At 38.1% G+C, this 21,414-nt stretch overlaps 2 protein-coding genes across 3 annotated transcripts in view; one reads left to right on the forward strand and one right to left on the reverse strand.

Moving 5' to 3' along the window:
• Positions 1 to 1,877: 1,877 nt before the first annotated feature.
• Rnft1 (ring finger protein, transmembrane 1) lies at positions 1,878 to 16,086 on the forward strand. 2 transcript variants are annotated; one of them, XM_023703182.1, is made up of 9 exons: positions 1,878 to 2,026; positions 3,162 to 3,622; positions 3,819 to 3,895; positions 6,032 to 6,132; positions 7,796 to 7,949; positions 8,907 to 9,065; positions 10,267 to 10,332; positions 13,867 to 13,968; positions 15,125 to 16,084. In XM_023703182.1, exons 2-9 carry the CDS (start codon positions 3,217 to 3,219, stop codon positions 15,257 to 15,259), a joined length of 1,200 nt encoding a protein of 399 aa, XP_023558950.1. In that variant the 5' UTR covers positions 1,878 to 2,026; positions 3,162 to 3,216; the 3' UTR covers positions 15,260 to 16,084. The 2 variants fall into 2 exon arrangements, with proteins under 2 accessions (XP_023558950.1, XP_004643085.1); XM_004643028.3 differs by lacking the exon at positions 1,878 to 2,026 and having other exon boundaries at positions 3,181 to 3,622; positions 15,125 to 16,086.
• Positions 16,087 to 17,741: 1,655 nt separating this feature from the next.
• Rps6kb1 (ribosomal protein S6 kinase B1) overlaps positions 17,742 to 21,414 on the reverse strand; it is a 46,339-nt gene continuing 42,666 nt past the window's right edge. The window contains exon 15 of the mRNA XM_023703147.1: positions 17,742 to 18,144. Within this exon, the coding sequence (XP_023558915.1) occupies positions 17,901 to 18,144 (244 nt within the window). The 3' untranslated portion in view covers positions 17,742 to 17,900. The remainder of the gene's footprint in view (positions 18,145 to 21,414) is intronic.

Raw genomic sequence — 21,414 nt, forward strand, 5'->3', positions numbered from 1 at the left:
GCTGGCATGTGGTGCTGGGGGATCGAACCGCGGTCCCTGTGCTTTGCCAAGCTTGTTTCAAGTAGGTGCTTTAGACCACTGAGCCATCTCTCCAGCCCCGGGTCAGTACTCTTGACAAAAAAAAAAAAAATCAACTGATGGCTAATATATACTAATGAAATTTGGTATACTTTGTAAATGTATAATGACAGCATTTACGATAATAAAATGACTCATGATGTGCAAAAAATTGAAATGTTCATTTCCAACATTCCAGACACTAATGAAAAGAAAATTTACCATCATGAAGTCAAATCTCAACTCAGGGCTCTTCTACATTTTTTAAAAATGTATTTGATACCGGGTCTCTCTATGCAGCTCAGACCGGGAGGGATCCTCCTGGTTTAGCCTCCCTAGTGCTTGGATTACAGGCGTGTGCCACCACACCAGGTCTAGGGCTAGCTCAGTGCACGTGGGGTGTGGCTCTGGTGCGACATGTGGTGCTGGGGATTGAACCCCGGTCCCTGCGCTTGCCTAAGTAGGCACTGAGTCACGAAGTTATCTTGCTGGCCCTTTGGGAGTGGTCTTCAAATGTGCTGCTTTAGTCAAGTTATTTGGGTGCAATGCAGTACCAAATGTACTAACAAATTTCCAATATGAACTGATATGCCTTCAGTGTGTTATATGTAGATTAAAAATGATAAATCTAATGTATTAGGTATACTAAGTTTATAAATTTACAAAGTATTCCAATATTACCAATGTACAAAAACATACTGGTGTTCCAGTGTGACTGTAAATTAACTATGCATGATCCCCCCTCCCCGCCCCAAATTCTCATACATTTTGTCGATAATTTATTGTTTTGTTATTTCTTTTGATTTTTGGGGATAGGTCTCAATATGCAGCCCAGGCTGACCTCATATTTGTGGCGATCCTCCTGCCTCATCCTCCTGAATACTGGCATTACAGGTGTGCTCTCATACATTTTAAAGTTTAAAATACATTGATGTAGTGTAGTTGGGGCATTGGTATGTACACTGAAATACATCTCCCAGGGAAATTCAATACAATCCAGGGCACTGCCCTCAGCCTCACTGACCACTGAACCTAACGTGGCCTCAAAGTGGATAATTAAGGTTAAGCATCAGATTCACTTGCACTGATACTGAAAGGAACATGCAAGTTGCATGGTTATTACACACTAGTTTTGGTTAAGATATCTGCGAACGGCTTTAGGCTTTAAATCAGGTATTTTAGTGACCAATAAAAGGAAAAACGCAGCACCATTTTCACTGGGCATTCTGCTCACCCCGGCTGCACCCGTGTGCCAACTTATTTTCTCTCTGGGGAAGAAACACCAGGATCTCCCCAAAGTAAGTTCAGTCCACCACGAATGGTCTATTTGAAGAATACAGGGCAGCTAGTACTGCATTTCCTCGATGTAATCTCTATAAATACAGCTGAGGTTCCGCCGCCTCGGGGCTGTCACGAAAGCGCCGCCGTGCCACCGCGTCACCGGCGGTCACCGGCCAGGCGCAAGTGGGTCAGGCGCGGCGCTCGAGCTGCTCGGGAAACCCAGCCGCTCCCGCCCCGCCCTTCCGGAGCCGCTCGGAACCTTCCCTCTTGCCGCTCAAGCTTAGGCCCGCGAGCCCCGACGCCTCCAAAGGGGAGAGGCTTGGGCGGGGGACCAGCGGAGCGGGCCCGTAGTGCTTTTCGCTTCAGTCGCGGCTCCGCAGGCGAACTCCCGAGCCTGCACTTATCAAACACCCAAAAGGCCTACGCTGGACATTACAGCTCTACGTGCCTCAGACCAGACGGCCACGTAGGGGCGGAGCAGCGGGGCGGGGCGCGACGCGAGGCCAGGGGCGGGGCCAGGATGCCGAGGGGAGGGGCGCGCCCGAGGACGTCAGGGCAGCGCGTGCGTCGCCGCTGGCTGGGCTGGCGCCGCGGCGGTTGGAAGGTGATCATGGCTGTGCCCGCAGGACTTGGCACGGCTGTTCCCTCTGTGGGTGCCGAGGCCCACGTCCGCTCCCGGTCATGAGAGGTCAGGTCTGAGGAGGCGGGCGGGGGCCGCGGCGGAGGGCAACGGAGGCTACTGAGGTGCTGCGGGCTCGGGCGTGGGTGGAGCGCTGTCGGGGGTTCCGGAAGAGTTGTTGCTGTTTGCTTTACTTCGTTCCTTTTCGTCCTCTTTCTTGTCTATGCGTGGAGGAGAGTGGAAGGGTTCTGTGTTTTTATTTATAGAAAAGACCCAAAGTGACCTACTAAAGTGGCTTTTCAGAGACTTGAGATTCGTGGCACCGTGGCTTGGGCGCCACGGCGGAAGCCGTCAGCGAACAGAGCTGAACCCCAAGCTAAGTGCTCATAGGTAAAGCCGGTATGAAGTAGAGCGACCCGAGCGAGCGGCGTTCTCGCTAGCGTCCTTCCAGACGCGCCTAGCTCAGCGGTGGCGGCGGGCTCTGCGTGTCGTCAGCCGGGTTCCAGCTCTGGAGTCCGCGTCCTGGGAGACACACTAGATCGCGTAGGGAACCCTCCCTGCCCACCGCCTCCCTTCTGACACCCCCGCTCCCTGCAGCGCACGCCACCGAGGGAGACATTTTTCCCCGGCAGACTGTCACTACCCATATTCAGACTGACACGTCACCTAGCAGTTGCATGGTGACTCCCCCATAATATCCCGATTTTAGAAGTATTTAGGTAACGTTCTTTTGTGAGAAGTACTATAATATCGGTATTCTTGGTAGCACCATTAATTATTAGAGATCATATTAACTTTGGGGCTTGTTTCAGAATGAAGCGAATTTGTAGGTGAAATGTTTATTAGTTTCCTGGGATAATAAGGTATTGAGATGTAATATCATTTTTCTTTCTAGTCTTCCCAAGCATTACAGAATACTGACTCACGGTCCCTTATGAAACTTCTTTGATGTAAGAACCTGGCAGAGATGACGCTGCTCCAGTTGTGTGCAGATAAATGAACCAAAGTATTTAGTATTCATATTAACATCTGCTGGATCCCCATACTTCATGATTGTTTTGCTAATGCCTTGTTCAAGGGTTTTTTTTTTTTGTACCCAATGTTCCTTGATGACCCAAATTCATCTGCTGTGACTATTGGCCATTCCTTTAGTAAATACAGAACACCTGTTCACTTGGACTGTCTTCTGCTTTTATCTTTTTAGAAGACCAACTGCTGAAGCAAAGAAATCTGGATCAAAGAAAAAATACTAAAGGGCCATGCAAGCCAACTGTAGCCAGCTGCACAGTTCTTCAGGAGCTGCAGGTGGTGAGGATGCACCAGCCTCCCAGTGTGTCCATGCGGCAAGACTGGCTGGAGAAGGGTCTTGTCTTCATTCTGGAGATGTTCATATCCAGATAAATGCCATACCTAAAGAATACGTTGAAAACCCGAGCTCCAGAAACGCAAGGTCAGGCGTCCATGGCTGTGCTCATGGATGTGTACACAGCCGGTTCCGGAGTCACTCCCACAGTGAAGTAAGGCAGCAGCCAGAGGACGCCGCTGGGGAATCTGGAGAACAGGGAAGCTCCTTCTCAGAATTCCGCTATCTTCTCAAGTGGTTGCAAAAATGCCTTCCATATATTTTGATTCTGGGTGTCAAACTTTTTATGCAGCATATAACAGGTAGGTCATAATAGAACACTGACTTAATTGCTAAATTCAGTTAATTTTCTTTTGTTATTGGTAATCTACTTTAACCTATGCATTTCAGTTATTTCCTGTTGGCCTTTTAAAATTTGTTTCCTTTTAACTCATGTTATTAGCTTATGTAGTCCTCTGCGTTTTTTCTTTCAATTAACTGAAACTTATTTTCTAACAGGGATTTCTCTTGGACTTGGGCTGCTAACAACTTTTATGTATGCAAACAAAAGCATTGTAAATCAGGTTTTTCTAAGAGTAAGTATAAAAAGAAACAAAAATGTTATTAACTTTCTGTATAGAATTATAGAAAAATAATTTTGGAATAAAACTTTGAGAGAAATAGGAATAGGATGTTTTAATATCCATGATACATTTGATTTTATTACCCAGATGACCTGTGATAAATTTTCTGTCCTAATGTGGAAGAGCGTTCTCCCTGTGTGTGTGTGTGTGTGTGTGTGTGTGTGTGTGTGTGTTTGGTTTTTAAAGAAAAAATAGTATTAAAAAGCTCAGCTCACACTATTTGATCTACTTGGAAAATGCCTTTATGGTTGCTGAGTTAATCTGAATGTAACAGGTAATCGAATGTCACTTAAAATTATAGTTGATGCACTATAAAGTTTTAAATATGTAAGTAAAATGTGGAATTGAATAATGGGTATTGAACCATTTATTTCTCTTAAAGAAAATAAAACTCAAGGAGTTTTTCTGTGATGTACAAATCCTAGTCATATAAATCATTGGGAAAAGTAGGGACGTTATAAAATTTTACCTGGAGGCTATTTTAAAGGAAAGACTTGGGTCTGGGGAGATGGCTCAGTGGAATAAGAGCTTTCCTGGCAAGCGCGAGGGCCTGAATTCAATCCCCGTTTCCACCAAAAAAAAAAGCCAAAGCATTCACACAACATAAAATTCATTATTTGGGGCTGGGGAGATGGCTCAGTGAAATAAGCATTTCCCTGGCAGGCACAGGGCCTTAGTTCAATCCCCAATTCCATCAAAAAAAAAAGGAAAGACTAAATCTTTGTTAAAGATTCATGCATTCTGATCTAGAAATTTATAGCAGAACCTATCAAAGTAAAACAGTTTAATTCATGATTTAAAACTAGTACAGGATGGGCTGGTGAGATGGCTCAGTGGTCTAAAGAACCTACTTAGAACAAGCTTAGCAAAGCACAAGGACCGCGGTTCAATCCCCCAGCACCACATGCCAGCCAGCCCCGCCCCCTGGTGGGCTGAGCTGGCCACACGCACACACACACAAATAAATAAAATTTAAAAAAAATAAAAATAAAAAAATAAAACTAGTACAGGTTGATTATCTATCTTATGAGTACAGGATCTAAATCTAAACACAGAATTCATGTATATTTTTTATATAGTTCATATACATAGCCCAAAAGTAGTGTTTTTTTTTTTTTTAAAGATGGAACGTGTCTTTTTTTTTTTTTTTTTAATCTTTATTTGGTACACAGCATGTGGTGCTGGGGATCGAACTCAGGTCCTTGTGCTTGCCAGGCAGGCACTTAGACCACCAAGCTATCTCCCCAACCCCAAAAGTAGTTTTATACATGTTTTTAGTGTGTTTTGAATCTAATGTGAGGTCAAGTGTTACATTTTCTACTTTGGGCTTCAGGTCAGTGCTCAAATAATTTTGGGTTTGGAAGCATTTGAGATTTTATATTAGCATACTCCACTCATAAAACATCTAATTAAGTTAGTAATTGAAACTGGACTCTCAGAGCAGGTACAGCAGCACACACCTGTAATCCCAGGTATGAGAGGCCAAGGCAAGGGGATTATAAATTTGAAAACAGGTTGGGCAACTTAATGAGACCCTGTCTCAAAATAAAAAAGGGCTAGATCAGTAGCCCAGTAGTAAAGCAACTGCCAAGTATGCAGAAAGCCCTGTGTGCACTACCACCAACATAGATGTTTATAAACTGACTAAATTGTTTCTTGAATTATGGTTTTGTGGGAGAAATACAAAAAAGGGAGCTGAAAGGTAAAGGCTGCTTTGGGTGGGTCCTTTAGTTCAATTTACAGATTTGGCTTCTTTAAAAGAATGACTGGCGAGATCCAGTCCCAGCCCAGGCCTGGTACAAGATAACTATATGAAGAGATGGTTTTGTTAATTAGCTTAACTGTAGTAAACTCATTATGTGTATGTGCATCAAAATATCACAATCTATACCTTAAGCAAGCATAATTTAAAAAAAAACAAAATAAAAATAAAAGAATGACTGGCGATGATATGCTATTTAATAGATTGTATTTTTATTAAGATTAATGTAGAAAAACATTTTAAATCAGTCTAAATGAAAAGTTTAATCATGTTTGAAATGCTTGCGAAATTCAAAATAATGGATTATAAAATTGTTTATTTTTCAGGAAAGGTCCTCAAAGATTCATTGTGCTTGGTTGCTGGTATTCTTAGCAGGATCTTCTGTTCTTTTATACTACACCTTTCATTCTCAGTCACTTTATTACAGGTAAATTACAGTTCCAAGTACCATAGCACTCTGCATATAAATAATACTTGCTGTATTACAGTTCTATGTTTACTGGTCTCTTTATGATTAAGAGCTTTAAGAGACTCAGACTTGGATCCTTAAGGTCTTTGCACTAGTTTTTTTGTTTCTAGACATAAGAAGGCTCATTAGAAGAGTAGGTGGTAAATTTTCAGGTTGGTAGTTCTATCCGGAAGTTTAAATTTTAATCAACTAGTCCTATTTCAGTAGAATTGGGGATACAAATCTAAGATAGGATTTACAGACAGAGCAAGTAGATTCAAATTGGATTAATGAGTAAAAAATGCAAGAATGATCTCTGAATCTAGGCTTGGTGGCACAACTGTAATTCCAGCACTCTGGGAGGTGAAGGCAGGAGGATCACAAGTTGAGCTCAACCTTCACAACTTAGTGAGACCTTGTCTCAAAAAAAAGAGAAAAACCAAAAGAGCTGGATGTAGCTCTGTGAAGACCATGGGTTCAACTTCCAGTACCACAAAAACAAAAGAACAAACAAAAACTACTGGGAATATAGTCCAAGCAACTAATACTTTATGGGGCTGGGGAAGGAACTGGTTTTGAGATCAGTTTTGTTTTGAGTAGGTTCAGTATTGAGAGGCTAAGTGCAATTCTTAAGAAAGTGGTCCTAGGTATCCTGAGCCTAGGTTAGACATCAGGGCTATAAATTTTGATATATGGTTGATTATTATTAATTTTTTTGAGATAGGGTCTCACTATGCAGTTTAGGCTGGCCTTGAACTCACAGTGATCCTCCTGTCTCAGCCTTCTGAGTGCTGGGATTACAGGCATGTGCCACCACACCTAGCTATAGTTGATACTTAAAAAAAGATTCAATCCTAGATATGACCACAGACAGAAGAAGAACAGCAAGGGCAACAAAAAAGAAACCACTGTGACATGAGAACAGCTATGCGGGAATATTGTTAAAAGTCTAGAAAGTGATTTAGGGTTATAGCTCAGTGTTAGAGTGCTGCCTAGCAGGTGCTAGGTCCTAGGTTTGATCTCCAGTACTACAAGAAAAAAAGTCTACAATGATAATTCAGGATAGCAGACAGAAATGACCATCAGATTTAGCAGTACAGAGGAATGTAGTGATCGTGACATAATTCAGTTGAAAAAAGGGATGGAATTCTGATTGGAGTTGGTTAAGGAGAGAACAGCAGATACTATTACAATATTAGGTTTTTACTTTACAGGTCAGGAAGGTATTAACCATGATAAACTAGGAAGACTTCTGCCACTCCACTTCCACATACTTAGGATGATTAATCCTGGGCCTTGTACATGCTAAGCATGCAGCTCTAGGGCTAGGCTACATCCCCAGCCCCTAGACTTCTGTTACTTCATAAAAGGAAGATTTGAAATGCAGACATTTAAAAAAAGTTCTATTAAGTGGTAGAGCACTTTATCTGGCATGCAAGCGTTGGATCTCTAGCATGGCAGAGGAAAAAAGCCCCTTTCAGATGAGCAAAATGGTGGTTTATCAGAACTTTACCATTGTTTTGCTAAACTTACATATTTCACATATGAATGTAAAATACTTGCAGCAAACTTAAAATCCTTATCAATACTTTACCTTTGTAAACTGCTCTGGTAAATTTTGATTTTTTTTTTCTCTTGATAGCTTAATTTTCTTGAATCCTACATTGGATCATTTGAGCTTCTGGGAAGTTCTTTGGATTGTCGGAATTACCGACTTCATTGTGAAATTCCTCTTTATGGGCTTAAAATGCCTTATTTTATTGGTGCCTTCTTTCATCATGCCTTTTAAGTCAAAGGTAAGAAACTTAGATTTAACTTGGGAAGATACTAACAAACCACATTAGTGCTACTTAATCATTGTTTAAATGTTGTTTTTCAGTCTGCTTAATACCATGCTTTTAATTAATTTTCCCTTTTTTGTTACCTGAATCAAACTCAGGACCTTGTGCTTGCCAGGGAGGCACTGTGCCACTTGAGCTATATACCTAGCCCTGTAATTATTTTCATATCCAGCCTGATAACAATGTGCTCAAGAATTTGAACTAAAATATGCTTTTTGGATAAAATCAGAATTATATTTGCTTCAGAATGATTTAAAAAAAAAAAAAGTCAATCCCCATATAGTGAGAAAATACTAGATTCGTGTTTTCCAGGTGATTAGTAGTTGATAGTGGACTATATAATCATTAAGTATACTATGATATTCAATAAAAATTTTAAATTTTCATGCCGGCCAGATAGCTCAGCGGATTAAAGTGCCTGCTTAGGCAGATACAGGGATTGGGGTTCAATCCCCGGTATGCTGTGCCATGCCATGCCAGTCCCGCCCCTGGGGTGCACTGGGAGGGCAATTGAGACTTGGCGTGGTGGTACATGCCTGTAATCCCAGCGCTTGGGAAACTGAAAATACCAGGATCACTAAAAGTCCAATCTGTGTAGTGAGACCCTGTACTAAATGCATTAAAAAAAAACCAAACTAAATTTTCATAATCAAAAATGTTTAAGTTTGTAGTATGTATAAAAATTTTCGGGGGGGGGGGAATTTTCAGGGAGAGGGAAAAAAAATTTCATTGTGTCATTCTTTAGAAACTGGAAACCATACAGTGACTGTAACATAGGAGAACCAGGATGAAATTATATCATAATCACAATTATTATTTGCACTACTATATCATATACTCATGATGTTTGCTATTTGTGCTATGTACTTAAGTAGCTTGGGTACCTCTATTTTCTTTGTCCTTTTTTTTTAGGGTTACTGGTATATGCTTTTAGAAGAATTATGTCAGTATTACCGAACATTTGTTCCCATACCAGTTTGGTTTCGCTACCTAATAAGCTATGGGGAGTTGGGTAATGTAACTAGATGGAGTCTTGGGATATTGCTGGCTTTACTCTACCTCATACTAAAAGTAAGTGAATTATAACTTTTTATTATGTAATGATCCATGTAATGATTATTGATTTTAACTACTATACTACTAATACTGCTTCTCTTAGCAGTCTCCCCATCCCTTTTGTGGTGACAGGGATTAAATTTAGGGTCTTGCATATGCTACATAAATGCTTATCATTCCCAATGCTTTTTATTTTGAGGCAGGATCTCACTAAATTGCCCAGGCTAACCTTGAATCTGTAATCCTGCCTTAGCCTCCCAAGTAGGTGGATTACAGGTATGCACCATCATGCCAGGCTCCTTAACTGATTTAAAGTTTATCTTTATATTCAGTTTGAAGTAATAGCATGTTTTATATCTGTTTTATTATGGAGAGCTGGATATGGCGACATGTGTCTATAATCTGAGCTATATCAGTGGCTGAAGTAAGAGAATTGTGAGTTCAAGGCCATCTTAGTTAACAAAGCAAGACATGGTCTTCAAAGAGAGCCAGGTGTGGCACATGCCTGAAGTTACAGTACTCTGGGGGGCTGAGGTAGCAGGATCACACATTTGGCCACAGCCTGGAATTTAGCAAGACTGTATCAAAATAAAAAAGGGCTGAGGATATAGCTTTGTGCAGAAGCTCTGAGTTTGACTGTCAGTACTCACACACCGCCCCCATACACACACAGAATATAGGTGTTGTGGTTCTCGGTTTTTATTGGGAATCTCCACATAGCATGGATTATCTAAGGAGGATAGATTAAACAATAGAACATAACCATTTTCAACAGTAATATTTGCCATACACATTCTTAAACAAGTGAATCAGATTAAGTTGCTTTGTCTTTGTATAGGTTTGTCTTTATCAAATTGTTAGTGCTAGGTTAAACTGGTTTAAGAGTTAGCTCAAGGCCAGGCGTGGTAGCATAGGCCTTCAGGAGGGACGCAGGAGGATCATTATGAGTTCAAGACCAGCCTGGGCTACAAAGTGAGCTCAAGGCCAGTCTGAACTGCATAGTAAAACCCTGTCTCAAAAAGACAAAACCAAAACATAAAGCCCTCAAATCTGAAAATTCAATATTCCACAATTAGACTTGAAATATAATGGAATAAAGTGATTAGATAGGCTAAAGCAATAAGCATTAATAATATGAGAATTTGATGTAAAAACACTTTGTCTTTGGGTTTAGCAGATAGGATTCTTAGGACTAATTATCTATTTCTTCTTTCAGCTTTTGGACTTTTTTGGACATTTGAGAACTTTCAGACAGGTTTTACGTATATTTTTTACACGACCAGTAAGTATTTTTTACCAATTGAAAAAAACACTTTTATATTTCTATTAATAAAACATTTCGGTTTAGCAGTTTCAGAAGTATAGATTCCATGAGATGACCTTTTTGAGATTATTACTGTGGCCCTTGTGGCTATAATAACTTGAGTTTTAGTTGTAAAAAAAAAGTTTTAGTTGTGTGATGTTTCTTAAAATGCATATTACACTCACCCACTTATTATTACAGTGCTTTATGTGTTAGAATCTGACTACCATTTCAAATCATTCGATATTTTAAGGGATTTCTTACACTGTATTTTTTCATGAGCTTATTCCTTTTCCTTTTTAAAACCACAAAGGGTAGGTTTCTATACTTCCATTAACTCTATATAGTTTCTAAGAAAATGTTTTCATTGCAGTTTATTGTGTTTTTGAGGAAAACTCATCACCAAAAATCGTGTCCCTTGCAGTTTTCTTACTGGAAGAAATTTCCCCATTACTCAATTCTGTATGCACAAATCAGTCCACAGCATGAATTTTAGTCACTGAGACTCCAGTGTTGATTATAAACTTCATTATTACGTGATTCTGTTGATGTTACACATTGCAAAAAAGGGCTGATTTTACTAGTTAGTAGCTTCGAAGGTTCCCAGTACCTAGCAGTGATCGTGGATCTCAGTGCTTGACCTTCAGCTTTGCAGTGCATCACGTCCCCAGGCAGTCCTTCGCTTCAGGCTCCAGGGGGCTGGCTTACAAAATGCCAATCTAATAATACACTGTTAAAAAGGATTGTCTACAAGTAATCCAGACTGACTACCTTTCTTTGTTTCTGACCTCTTTCCCTGCCTTTACCGTGGTACTAGGGATTGAATCTAGGGCCTTTACACTGAGCCTCATCACATGCCCTTTGTGAACTTTTTATTTTGTCCTAGGGTCTTGCTAAAGTTGCTAAATTAATCAGGCTTGGCTGGTACTTTGTGATCCTCCTGCCTCAGCCTCCTAGAATGCTAGGATTATAGTCATGCATGATATCTGACTCAGGACACCTGTTCTTTAAGAAACAAGTTTTCTTAACCTTAATACATACTCTTCACTTAGAAAAGAAACCACAAAGGTCCATCAAGATGGCTCAGCAGACTAAGCACCTGCTTAGGCAAGCACAGGGACGAGGGTTTGATCTCCAGCATCTGCACTGGCCATGCCCCCAGGCCCACTGAGCCAGCCACTGAGTCCAGGCATGGTGGTGCATGCTTATAATTGCAGCACTGGGGAGGGTGAAAACAGGAGGATTGCTGTGAGCGAGCTGCATTGTAAGACCCTGCACCAAATACATTAAAAAAAAAAAAAAAATTCAAGGAGTTTGGCCTTATTCAAATTAATTCAATAGATGATTATATAACCATCACACATTTTACTATAATTTATCTATTAATATTTATGCTGAAATACTCTGAAGAAAATGCTCTGTGACCTAGGTTGGGCTCAATGGTATATTACTAAATACTGTGAAGGAAAAAAAAAAATAGAGAAATGCTCTCAGAAACAAAAGTACTAGAAGACAATCCTCGTTTAAAAAAAAAAATGTACTAGAGGATATAGTTCAGCAGCACAGTGTGCTGAGGTCCTTAGTTTGATTCCCAGTGTCAAAAAGATAAAAAAAAAAGCACTGTACAGTTATTAGTCATTGACACTTTTATTCCCTAGTTTTCCTGAGGTATCCCAAACATACAATTCATGTTTAACTTTACCAGAGAAATGGCTGTCACCATCAGGGTACGTCTTCATTTGAACGGTGAAATCCCAGACAAATGGTATGTTAAAAGCTGTTCAGCATAAATATCTGCAGTGTACTCTGGTAAATGATGTATTACTGAAGAGAAGCAGCACTAAGGTCATCCAACAAAATCCTGACACAATTATGAAACTTTAAAAAATGTGTTTGGTACAGGGTCTCCAGGGTCTCACTCTGTAGATCAGACTCGTAGTGATTCTCCTGTTTTCAGCCTCCCAAGCACTGGGATTACAGGTGCGCTCCACCACGCCCAATCTCCAGTGCCATCTCAGTGAGACCCAGGGGTGGGGCCGGTATAGCACACAGGATCAGACTACAGCAGGGCGCTCAGTCTAAGCAGGTGCTTCAGTCCGCTGAGCTATCTGGCTGGCCCTTAAAACTTTTAACATCTTAAAAATTTTAATTTTCAACTTGGTGGTGTGTGGTGAGATAGTGCCTGGCTTTGTAGTTCAGGCTGGCCTTGAACTCGTAGTAATCTGCCTCAGCCTCTCTCAAGCACTGGGGTTACAGATGCATGCCATCAAACCTGGCAAACTTAATATTTTTATTTCTTGAAGCCTTGTTATCCCTAGGTATTTAGTACAAGAACTGTTAAATCATGCTTTTTCTATTCCCTTTTTCTCCATCATTTATACAGAAACCTGATCCCATTTGTAACATTTTGATTCTTCCAGATTTCCCTGAGTGATTTTTAACTGTCAGATCTAGAATAGGTCCTGCTGAATTTGGTGATTTTTAAGAAGAGAGGCCAGAAACTCTTGTACATTAGAATACAATAAAATTTAAAAAACTGCATTATTAGCAGGCATGGTGTTCAAGGACAGTTTGGGCTACATAGTGAGCTCAAGGACAGCCTGAGCTAGGGAAAAACCCTGTCTTAAAAAAACAAACAAAAAGATTAAAACTATTTCATTATTGTTTAGTATGAATAGTAGTTATCCTATCCTAGTGATATCTTGCATTAGTTTCTTCGTAAATTTTGCTTTACCAATCTTTCATTGTTCTGGGTTTTGTTATAATTAGAGGTAATTATTTTTTGATTAGTAGCAGACTGTTCACTGGTTCTGAGACCTTCATATCAAATTCACCTGTAAGACCTTTCAGAAAATAGAGTGCTAGGCCAGGCATGGTGACACTTACCTGTAACCCCAGCACTCAAAAAGCTGAAGCAGGAGAACTGCTGCAAGTTCAAGGCCAGCCTGAAATGCATAGCAAAACCCTTGTCTCAAAAGGTAGAAAAAAATCATAAAGGATAGATGGATAGATTCCTAAGTCATACCCTAAATGTCTGGGTCTACCGAATGAAATGTCCAATGTGGAACACAGGTGCTTTTTTGTTGTCGTTTTACCCCGTACGTGGGATTGAACCTAGAGACCTCACAGGTTTGCAAGAGTTTTACCATCTAAAGTAAGCTTTTCACATGACTACATTTAATTAGTCATAGTCCGGATTGACTTTATAAATTGCTGGCATAGGTTAGAAGTGGGTTTAGTTTGGTAATCCTGGATAATGACATACATGGATATGTATTTTACAATATGTGTTGAATTTGAAGTACTGTTATAATTTGGGAGTCCAAAGTCTTTCACGGGCCTATTCTATTTAATGATTTTACCTTGAGGTAGTCAACGTGTGGTTCCCGTATGAATTTTGTATCCTGTGGGAATGCTTTGAAATGCTAGGTCCCAGGGAGATTTGAGAAGTACAAAGTATGTATCTGAGAAACAGGAAAGAAATTTATAGCTGAATGTAACTTATGTTCATAGAGTTATGGAGTAGCTGCCAGCAAAAGACAGTGTTCGGATGTGGATGATATTTGTTCAATATGTCAAGCTGAATTTCAGAAGCCAGTTCTTCTCATCTGCCAGGTAATTATATTTTTAAGCAAATGGAAATCAGCACTTTACTGTGACTTAAGTCACATTTATGTTATACAGAAAAAAAAGATACAGTATTTAGAAGGCAGCATTTGGAGTACAGGACATACTAATAACTTATTCATAACTGTTCGGTTGACTAAATCCTAGCCCTTATAATCTGATACTTTTATGCAGAAAAGTATTTTTAAATTAACTTTATTGGTACATTTTAGAAATATGTAATGATCATATTGATCATCACAGAGGGGTATGTTAAGGTAAAAATAATTCAGCTGGCAGAGAGATACCAAAGTGATTGCAAAACATGCTTTTGAAAATAACTGGATTGGGCCAGCAAGATGTCTCAGCAGACTAGCCACCTGCTTTGGCAAGTGCAGGGACCAGGGTTTGATCCCTGGTCCTGCATGCTGTACCCCCACACCCCACCAGGGTGCTCTGAGGCAAAACAGTTTGGGTGTGGTGGTACATGCCTGTAATCCCAGCACTGGGGAGGCTGAAAACAGGATCACCAGGAGTCTGATCTGCACAGTAAGACCTTGTACCAATTACACAAAATGAATAAAAACAAAAAACTGGATGCTAGTTATCGTAAGATAGTACACATACCTGGTTCTGGAATATATAAGTCTCTTTATGGCAGTTACTGCCTCAAAGACTACTAAAAGTGGGTAAACAGTATAGTCAGAAAAATACTAGGTCCCTAGGACTAAAACCACTATCTTTAATGTTTTATTACTACTTTTTTGAAGTACTAAGGATTGAACCCAGGACCTTAGGCATGCTAGGCAAGCACTCTACCACTGAGCTATAACCTCAACACTGCCTTTTGAATGTGTCAAATTTCTCCATTTTCTCATTTGTAAAATGTTAGGATGAGTGCTCTTCAAAATCCCTCTCAGCATTAAAGATTATGATTCTATATAATATGAATGTAGGCCAGGTATGGTGGCACACACCTGTAATCCCAGCAGTTGGAAGGCTGAATCAAGGGCATCCTTGCGAGTTAGAGACCAGCCAGGGCTAGGAAGCTCAAGGCCAGCCTGAACTGCATAGTGAGACCCTGTCTCAAAAAGACACACACACAAAAATAATAGAATTAAAAATGTTTATCAAATATAAAATCTAGTTCTTAATTCTTTTACAGCATATATTTTGTGAAGAGTGCATTACCTTGTGGTTTAACAGAGAGAAAACATGTCCCCTGTGCAGAACTGTAATTTCAGACCACATAAACAAATGGAAAGATGGAGCCACTTCATTACACCTTCAAATATATTAAATGGTATATATTCTTAAGACCACAAAACACTAATGTGGTTACAGTGACTATTGGTAAAGGCATTAGAATGTATTTTCAGGGCTCAACAAAAACTTGTTTCCAAGTTCCTCTAGACTTTTACAAGGCTTTTATGTATAGTTCAGTTTATCAAGAGTAAGTGAAAGAACTCTAAAAGTATGTAATATTCAAACTAATGATATGCAACTTATATTTTTATTTGACTTGTAATTACAGTGTTAAATTGTAAATATGTTTTATTATCAGAACAATTTGAAACTATACTGGTTTGAAAAGAAATCAGGTGTTCTTTCCTGACATTGTTTTCAGAATTAAAAGAGTATTTTCACAATATTTTAAGATATATAAAATCGAAAAGAATTTTCTTCAACATTGACTTTTATAACTGTCATTCTGAACTCCTCAAAATTTTCATAAAACTTGTATTTTGTAATGAAAATTCTAATTACTATATTTTACTTGTAATCACTTTCTAAATGAAGATGAGTTTACTGAGGATGATATATTTTAATATTGCCTTCTGTGTAGTATCATTAGTAATCAGTGAAAAATAAATGATTCAAATTCATTTGTTTGTGACTCTTTACCTGATTCCTGCCATCAGCATTAATATTCACAGTCTTGGTTTTTCGCACCATGGAGTATTTTGAATGTGAAACTAGTTCATGTAGGGGCTGGGCTATAGCAGAGAGAGTTTTCTTAGCATGTATTTGGTCCTGGGCTTAATCCCCATCAGCAAACAAGAGGAATTCCATAAAACCTTTAAAAAGAATGCCTTTATAACTAGTCTTTTTCCAGAAAAGTTTTGAAATCTGAGGCTTTAGTTACCATTAATTGGGATATTAAAGTGTACAGTTCAGGGCTGAGAGTGTGGCTCAATACTAGAGTGTTTGCCTAGCTTGTGATAGGCTCTGGATTTTATCCTCAGCACTAAATGGGGGGAAACCTTACACTCAAGAAGTCTGCTGTTGCTGTTGTTTGATACAGGGTTCCACTGTGTAATGCAGGCTGACCTTGAACTCATTATGTCGTCAAGCCGGCCTCAAACTCCTGGTGATGCTCCTGCCTCAGCCTCCGGAGTTCTTTTATTACAGATATGAACCACCATGCACAGCTAGAACAGAATTCAAAAGATCTATTTAATGTCTAACTTGAGAGTACAATAGCTCTCCAGTTTATTATCTGTCAATCTGTATACAAGTTAAAGATAGTGCTTTTCAGAGAAGTTGGATGAGGCAGAAGACATTTACAGTTTCGAGAAGAAAAAGGCTAAGCCAAAACATAGGTAAGTAAGAAAGTGATCTATTTGATACAAGTGACACTTTTTCATGCCTGTATAACTACCCAAATTGAAAAAAGAGCCTGATCTGTACCCTTTTCCCCAGGTTATAAGTATTTCTATTCATCCATCACAATATATTCAACTCTCTTACATATTTTGAGAATCACTGCAAATATTTAAACAAATTTTCTTGGTCTTAAATCACCTTCCTGGCTTTGTGAAACTTAGTTGTTTATTTAGATATGTAGCAGAAGATAGGTGAAAAATGCAATTTGGGATTAAAATTAAAGATTTAGCTGTGAAAGAGCCAAAATGATTTCTTGCTGAGAATGCAGAAGTAGCATTCAGCCCTATTACAATACCTGCTTGTTGTACCTACTTATCCTAGTGGATATTCAGACAACTTTGTCAATATGATTAAATGACAGTTTGTAGAGATGGTGGGGATGTGGGGCAGGCAACAAATTGAAAATGAGGAAAACTGTAACAGAGCTGTGCCACCTATTCACAATGGTGATGAACTGAAAGCATTTTTGTATTTCTATTTTCTAATCCTTCACCTGAGGCAGAAGGAAGGGAATATAGTTTGTTTTCTGTTTTCTTTTTGAGACAGGATCTTGAGTTCACAAAGATCCTCCTGCCTCAGCCTTCCAAGTGCTGGGATTACAGGCATATGCCACCACACCTGACGGGAAGTTCCTAGACTCAATTCTGTGAATTCAGATTGTGTCCTCAAAAATCATTATTGTACCAGCATTAAGAGATACTGTCGTGTATAATGGAAGAGTAACATCAGTTTGAGAACTGCAAATGTGATACAGATAAGTGGTTTATACAAAATGTCCATCTTATAGTAGATGTGAGACAGTAGTTAAGGCAGATTATTTTTTGTGTAAGTACCGCGCTAACCGATTGAGCCACTGGAGCATAAGGCAGATTTTTTTTGCATACTTTTCAAATATAGTTGAAAAGTATAGCTCAATAAGTTCACTGTCAGTGCAAGAAAGTATTCCTAGTGTTTTTATGTGACACTAGCTTCAACATAATGTGTCACATGAACTTTTAAAAAGAACAAATAAAATCTATTTGACATAATTTTAAGTTCAAAAGTATAATATCTGATACATAAACTCAATACCAAAACTTTAAATACTTAAGTAGCTTCAATTTCTCAGCACAAATTTTTACAAATGTCATTCCTTACAAACATAGTTTATTAAATTTCAGAACTTAAACACATTTGACATGTTAATATTGTACACCTGATACATTTTTCTTCCTCCCTTAAGATAATAAAAAAATCACTTCTATTTTATGTTCATTCAAATTCGCATTTAATTTCTATTTACATTCATTCGATCTGAAGTCAAATATTTCAATACAGCAAACTAAATACAAGATGAAAAGCAGAAAAGATGTTACCCTCATAGCACTCCTAATAAGGCAGCTGAAGAATTTCTTTAATAGATGCAAAGCCAACTTGAGATAGTAGAAACAATAGTGTAAAGAGCAAACACAAACAGATGAACCCATCTTTGAGATGTTACTCCAAATAATCCACTGAGATAATACTTGTGCTGTAGTGCTAAGAATCACACAAAAATACTGTATTAATCAGCAATAAGCCATTCATGTGTGAAAAATACTTTATATTAAGTTCTGTCCAGCTTGCTAGTGTCTACTCTTATGAAAAAAAGCAGGTGTTTAGACATTGATTTTTTTTTATTTTAGAGATGAACCATTTCCAAAGCCTCAAAATACATTCTTCATAAATTCAACATTTCTCATGGGAATCATCTTAGGTCTAGCCCTTGTAAGCTAGGAATATGACTAACAGAATATAAACACATTTAGGTCCTATATTAAATATGTAATCCAATGCTCAGGATATTAGTACTATCTCAGATGCATCTTCTTTATAATCACATTACGTATAGGAAAAAATGTTGAATTTATGGAGTTTCATACATGCATCTTCCCTTACCTCACGTTACCTTCGACCTCAAAAAATAGCATGGAAAACTCCTTGAAGGATTCAAATTAGTTAAGACCATAGAAAAGAAAAGGAAATAACAATTTTCCTAAAAACCTGGTTCAAGTTCAATAATTAATACTTTACATTGTTAATCACAGCTGGTTTATAAATCCCAGTTTAGTTATTCGGAAATGCTACAAACCTTTATAAAAGTAAATTAGTAAACCTCAGTTCACTGATTACATTTTAATTAAAAAACAGCATGTATAAAATAAAAAAATATCCTGTAATAGTTGATTTTTAAAGAAAACAAGTGATGAAAGAAAAGCACTTAATCTTTTTTTTATATACTTACCTGGTATAATCATAAAGAACCTTCTTAGAAACTCAAGACTAGTAATATTGACATCTTATATTTTAAACTATGCTTGGATTTTTACAAATAAATATAAGGTAAGCCATATTGCATAGGTATGTGCTTTCTGTCTGTGACACAAAAGTGACACCTGACATATTTTCACAGTCATAGGAGGGATATTGTCATCTATGAAACAATTTCTCAATAAACCTGCCACAACATGGGAAATTAATTTCACTTAATAAAGGTTAACTTAGAAAAACTTAACTATTTGTGTGGATGGTGTGTGTGCAATTAGTGCTTTTATTCAAAACAAGTTGCAATGTTTGCCACTATTACTGGCAGTACTAATGATGAAAACAGTTTAAATAGAGGGTGGTAATAGCCAGTCACAGTGCACATAATACTAGTGAACAGGACTAAGAAAAGTTATTTTGGTGTAATAGTTTCACTGGAATTTGGTCAGACAGTCAACACTACAGTTAGTAAACACATTTGAAAGCAAGTATCAGAGTAACACAAGCCATTTACAGTCTGAAGTAATGCCTATATATAGCCATAGCTTTTTGGACTTTTTCAGACATCACAAATGTCAGAAAACAAAGATCTGCATGTTAAGTACAATTTCTGCCCTTAGTCATGATTTAGCTCTAATCTACTAGCTATAATTATAAAATTCTCAGTAGGCTGCTGCAGTAAGAGAAGAAACAGTCCAGAAGTGATTTTTTTAAAAGAAGTTTTCTGTCCAAAGATAAATTATCAATTCTTTCATTTTTCTTTTTTTAAATTATTCTTTCTTTATTGCCACAATTGAAATGGTGTATTTTCAATCGTTTTTCATGGTTCTGTTTTTCCTTCTATCGTATGATTTCATTGTGTTTCACTTGAATTACGATTTAAGCAATGTCTTGCTTTTTCTGACTGAATTCAACATGCATGAAGAATTTTATGGCTTGGATCCTATGGCTCAAAAAGGTTTGGAGAACACAGCAAGCAGCATCTATTTAAAAAAAATCTAGGGTTGCAAACTATTAGAAACTGACTGACATTCAGACTGAATACATTATAAAATACAAAAAAAGTGATAAGAGTCAACTGTAACTGCATGATCTACTTATACCAGTATGCACTGAAATATATTTTTTATAAAGCTCTGCAGATTTTAAACCCTTTCACCAGCTAAAGTCATGGAAATGCTCTCTTTAAGGCAGGAAGTATTTAAGAAAGATAAAGTTACCTTTATTTTTATTCTTTGTATCTGTAAATCACTTGTGTGGATTTTGTTACAATTTCAAAAACAGTGTCCTGTTAACATGTTTCCTAAATGAAGCCACTTAGTTTTCTTATTCATTGTGGAAGACACACATTAAAAGGCCATCAAGTATTTTTACAATCAAAAAACGTAGCCCCAGTATAGGAGAAAAAAAAAAAATAGACCTTTTTCCCTTCTTAAAATTGTTGGGGAAAAAATATTAAGGAAGGTAGACAGCAAAAATAGTAAAAAATCAAACTAAAAACCTTACCAATTTGCTGTAGAGATTAGACAGAGTAGACCGTGGCAATACACTCTTTCTGCGGAAGTCTCCATCTCCCTTACTTTGCTGCCCTCATATACTTTATCCTGACTCTTCCATCCTTCTTCAGCCATAGGCTGAACACATCTGGTTATCTTCAACCAAATACTGGTATAAGAACAGGTGACAATTTTTTTCCAGTGCAACGTAGGCCCAGGACAAGGATGAAATGTAGGACATATAATTTATACCCATTCCAAGGCTTCTATTTAAGCTTAGCACATAGCAGTACTGCAAGTAGAAATGATTAAATAGATTTTTTTCCCCTAGTATTACAGACAGGTATTGCAGCTGGGTTACTGAAAATAATACCCCAGGTCCACCCCAAGCCCTCAAAGGAGCCACAGCTGTGGTTAACAATGATTCATTTGCATTTTATTTCATCAAGAGAAGAAACAGAAGTTGTCTGGCTTTCTTCACATTAACCAATAATTTCGCATTTTAAAGTTTTGGGATGTTTTCCATAATGAGCTGAATCAAAAATCTATTTGAAAAATATATATTTATATAAAAAAAAGATTCAGGTTGTTTGCACGTAAAACATCAATTGACAAGTTTCTTTTGTCTTTGATTCCACATTGCTGGAAAAGTTTGACCAAGCTTGCATGCTAATTTGTCCTTAGTTGCAAGTATTATAGGCAATTTCATACTTTGCCTAGTTGAGAGGATAACTCTTCTTCGACACAATTGGAATAGTGATTCAGAAGCAACATTCTATCCTTAATACTGTCCAGTTTCGAGCCATCAACATGGAAATCCTTGCTAAGGTTGAGAAGATGTTGCTTGGAATCAATGTAGCTAAGAGTTCCACAATACTATTTTGCTTAAGTTTTTTTTTTTTTGCACCATTGATTTATTTTTAAAAATCCATGTTTTTCTCTCCATCCTCCAAAGTGTTGTAGGTAATGAAACTGACTCTTTTGAGACTGTCATTTTGATTCTTTTTTT

Source organism: Octodon degus, unplaced genomic scaffold (assembly GCF_000260255.1).
Source record: "Octodon degus isolate 3935 unplaced genomic scaffold, OctDeg1.0 scaffold00164, whole genome shotgun sequence".
Taxonomy (NCBI): domain Eukaryota; kingdom Metazoa; phylum Chordata; class Mammalia; order Rodentia; family Octodontidae; genus Octodon; species Octodon degus.

Coding starts and splice junctions, on each gene's coding strand:
- Rnft1 (XM_023703182.1), top strand. CDS start 3,217: ATGCAAGCCAACTGTAGCCAGCTGCACAGTTCTTCAGGAGCTGCAGGT. Junction 6,133..7,795: donor TCTCAGTCACTTTATTACAG/GTAAATTACAGT, acceptor TTCTCTTGATAG/CTTAATTTTCTTGAATCCTA. Junction 7,950..8,906: donor TCATGCCTTTTAAGTCAAAG/GTAAGAAACTTA, acceptor CTTTTTTTTTAG/GGTTACTGGTATATGCTTTT.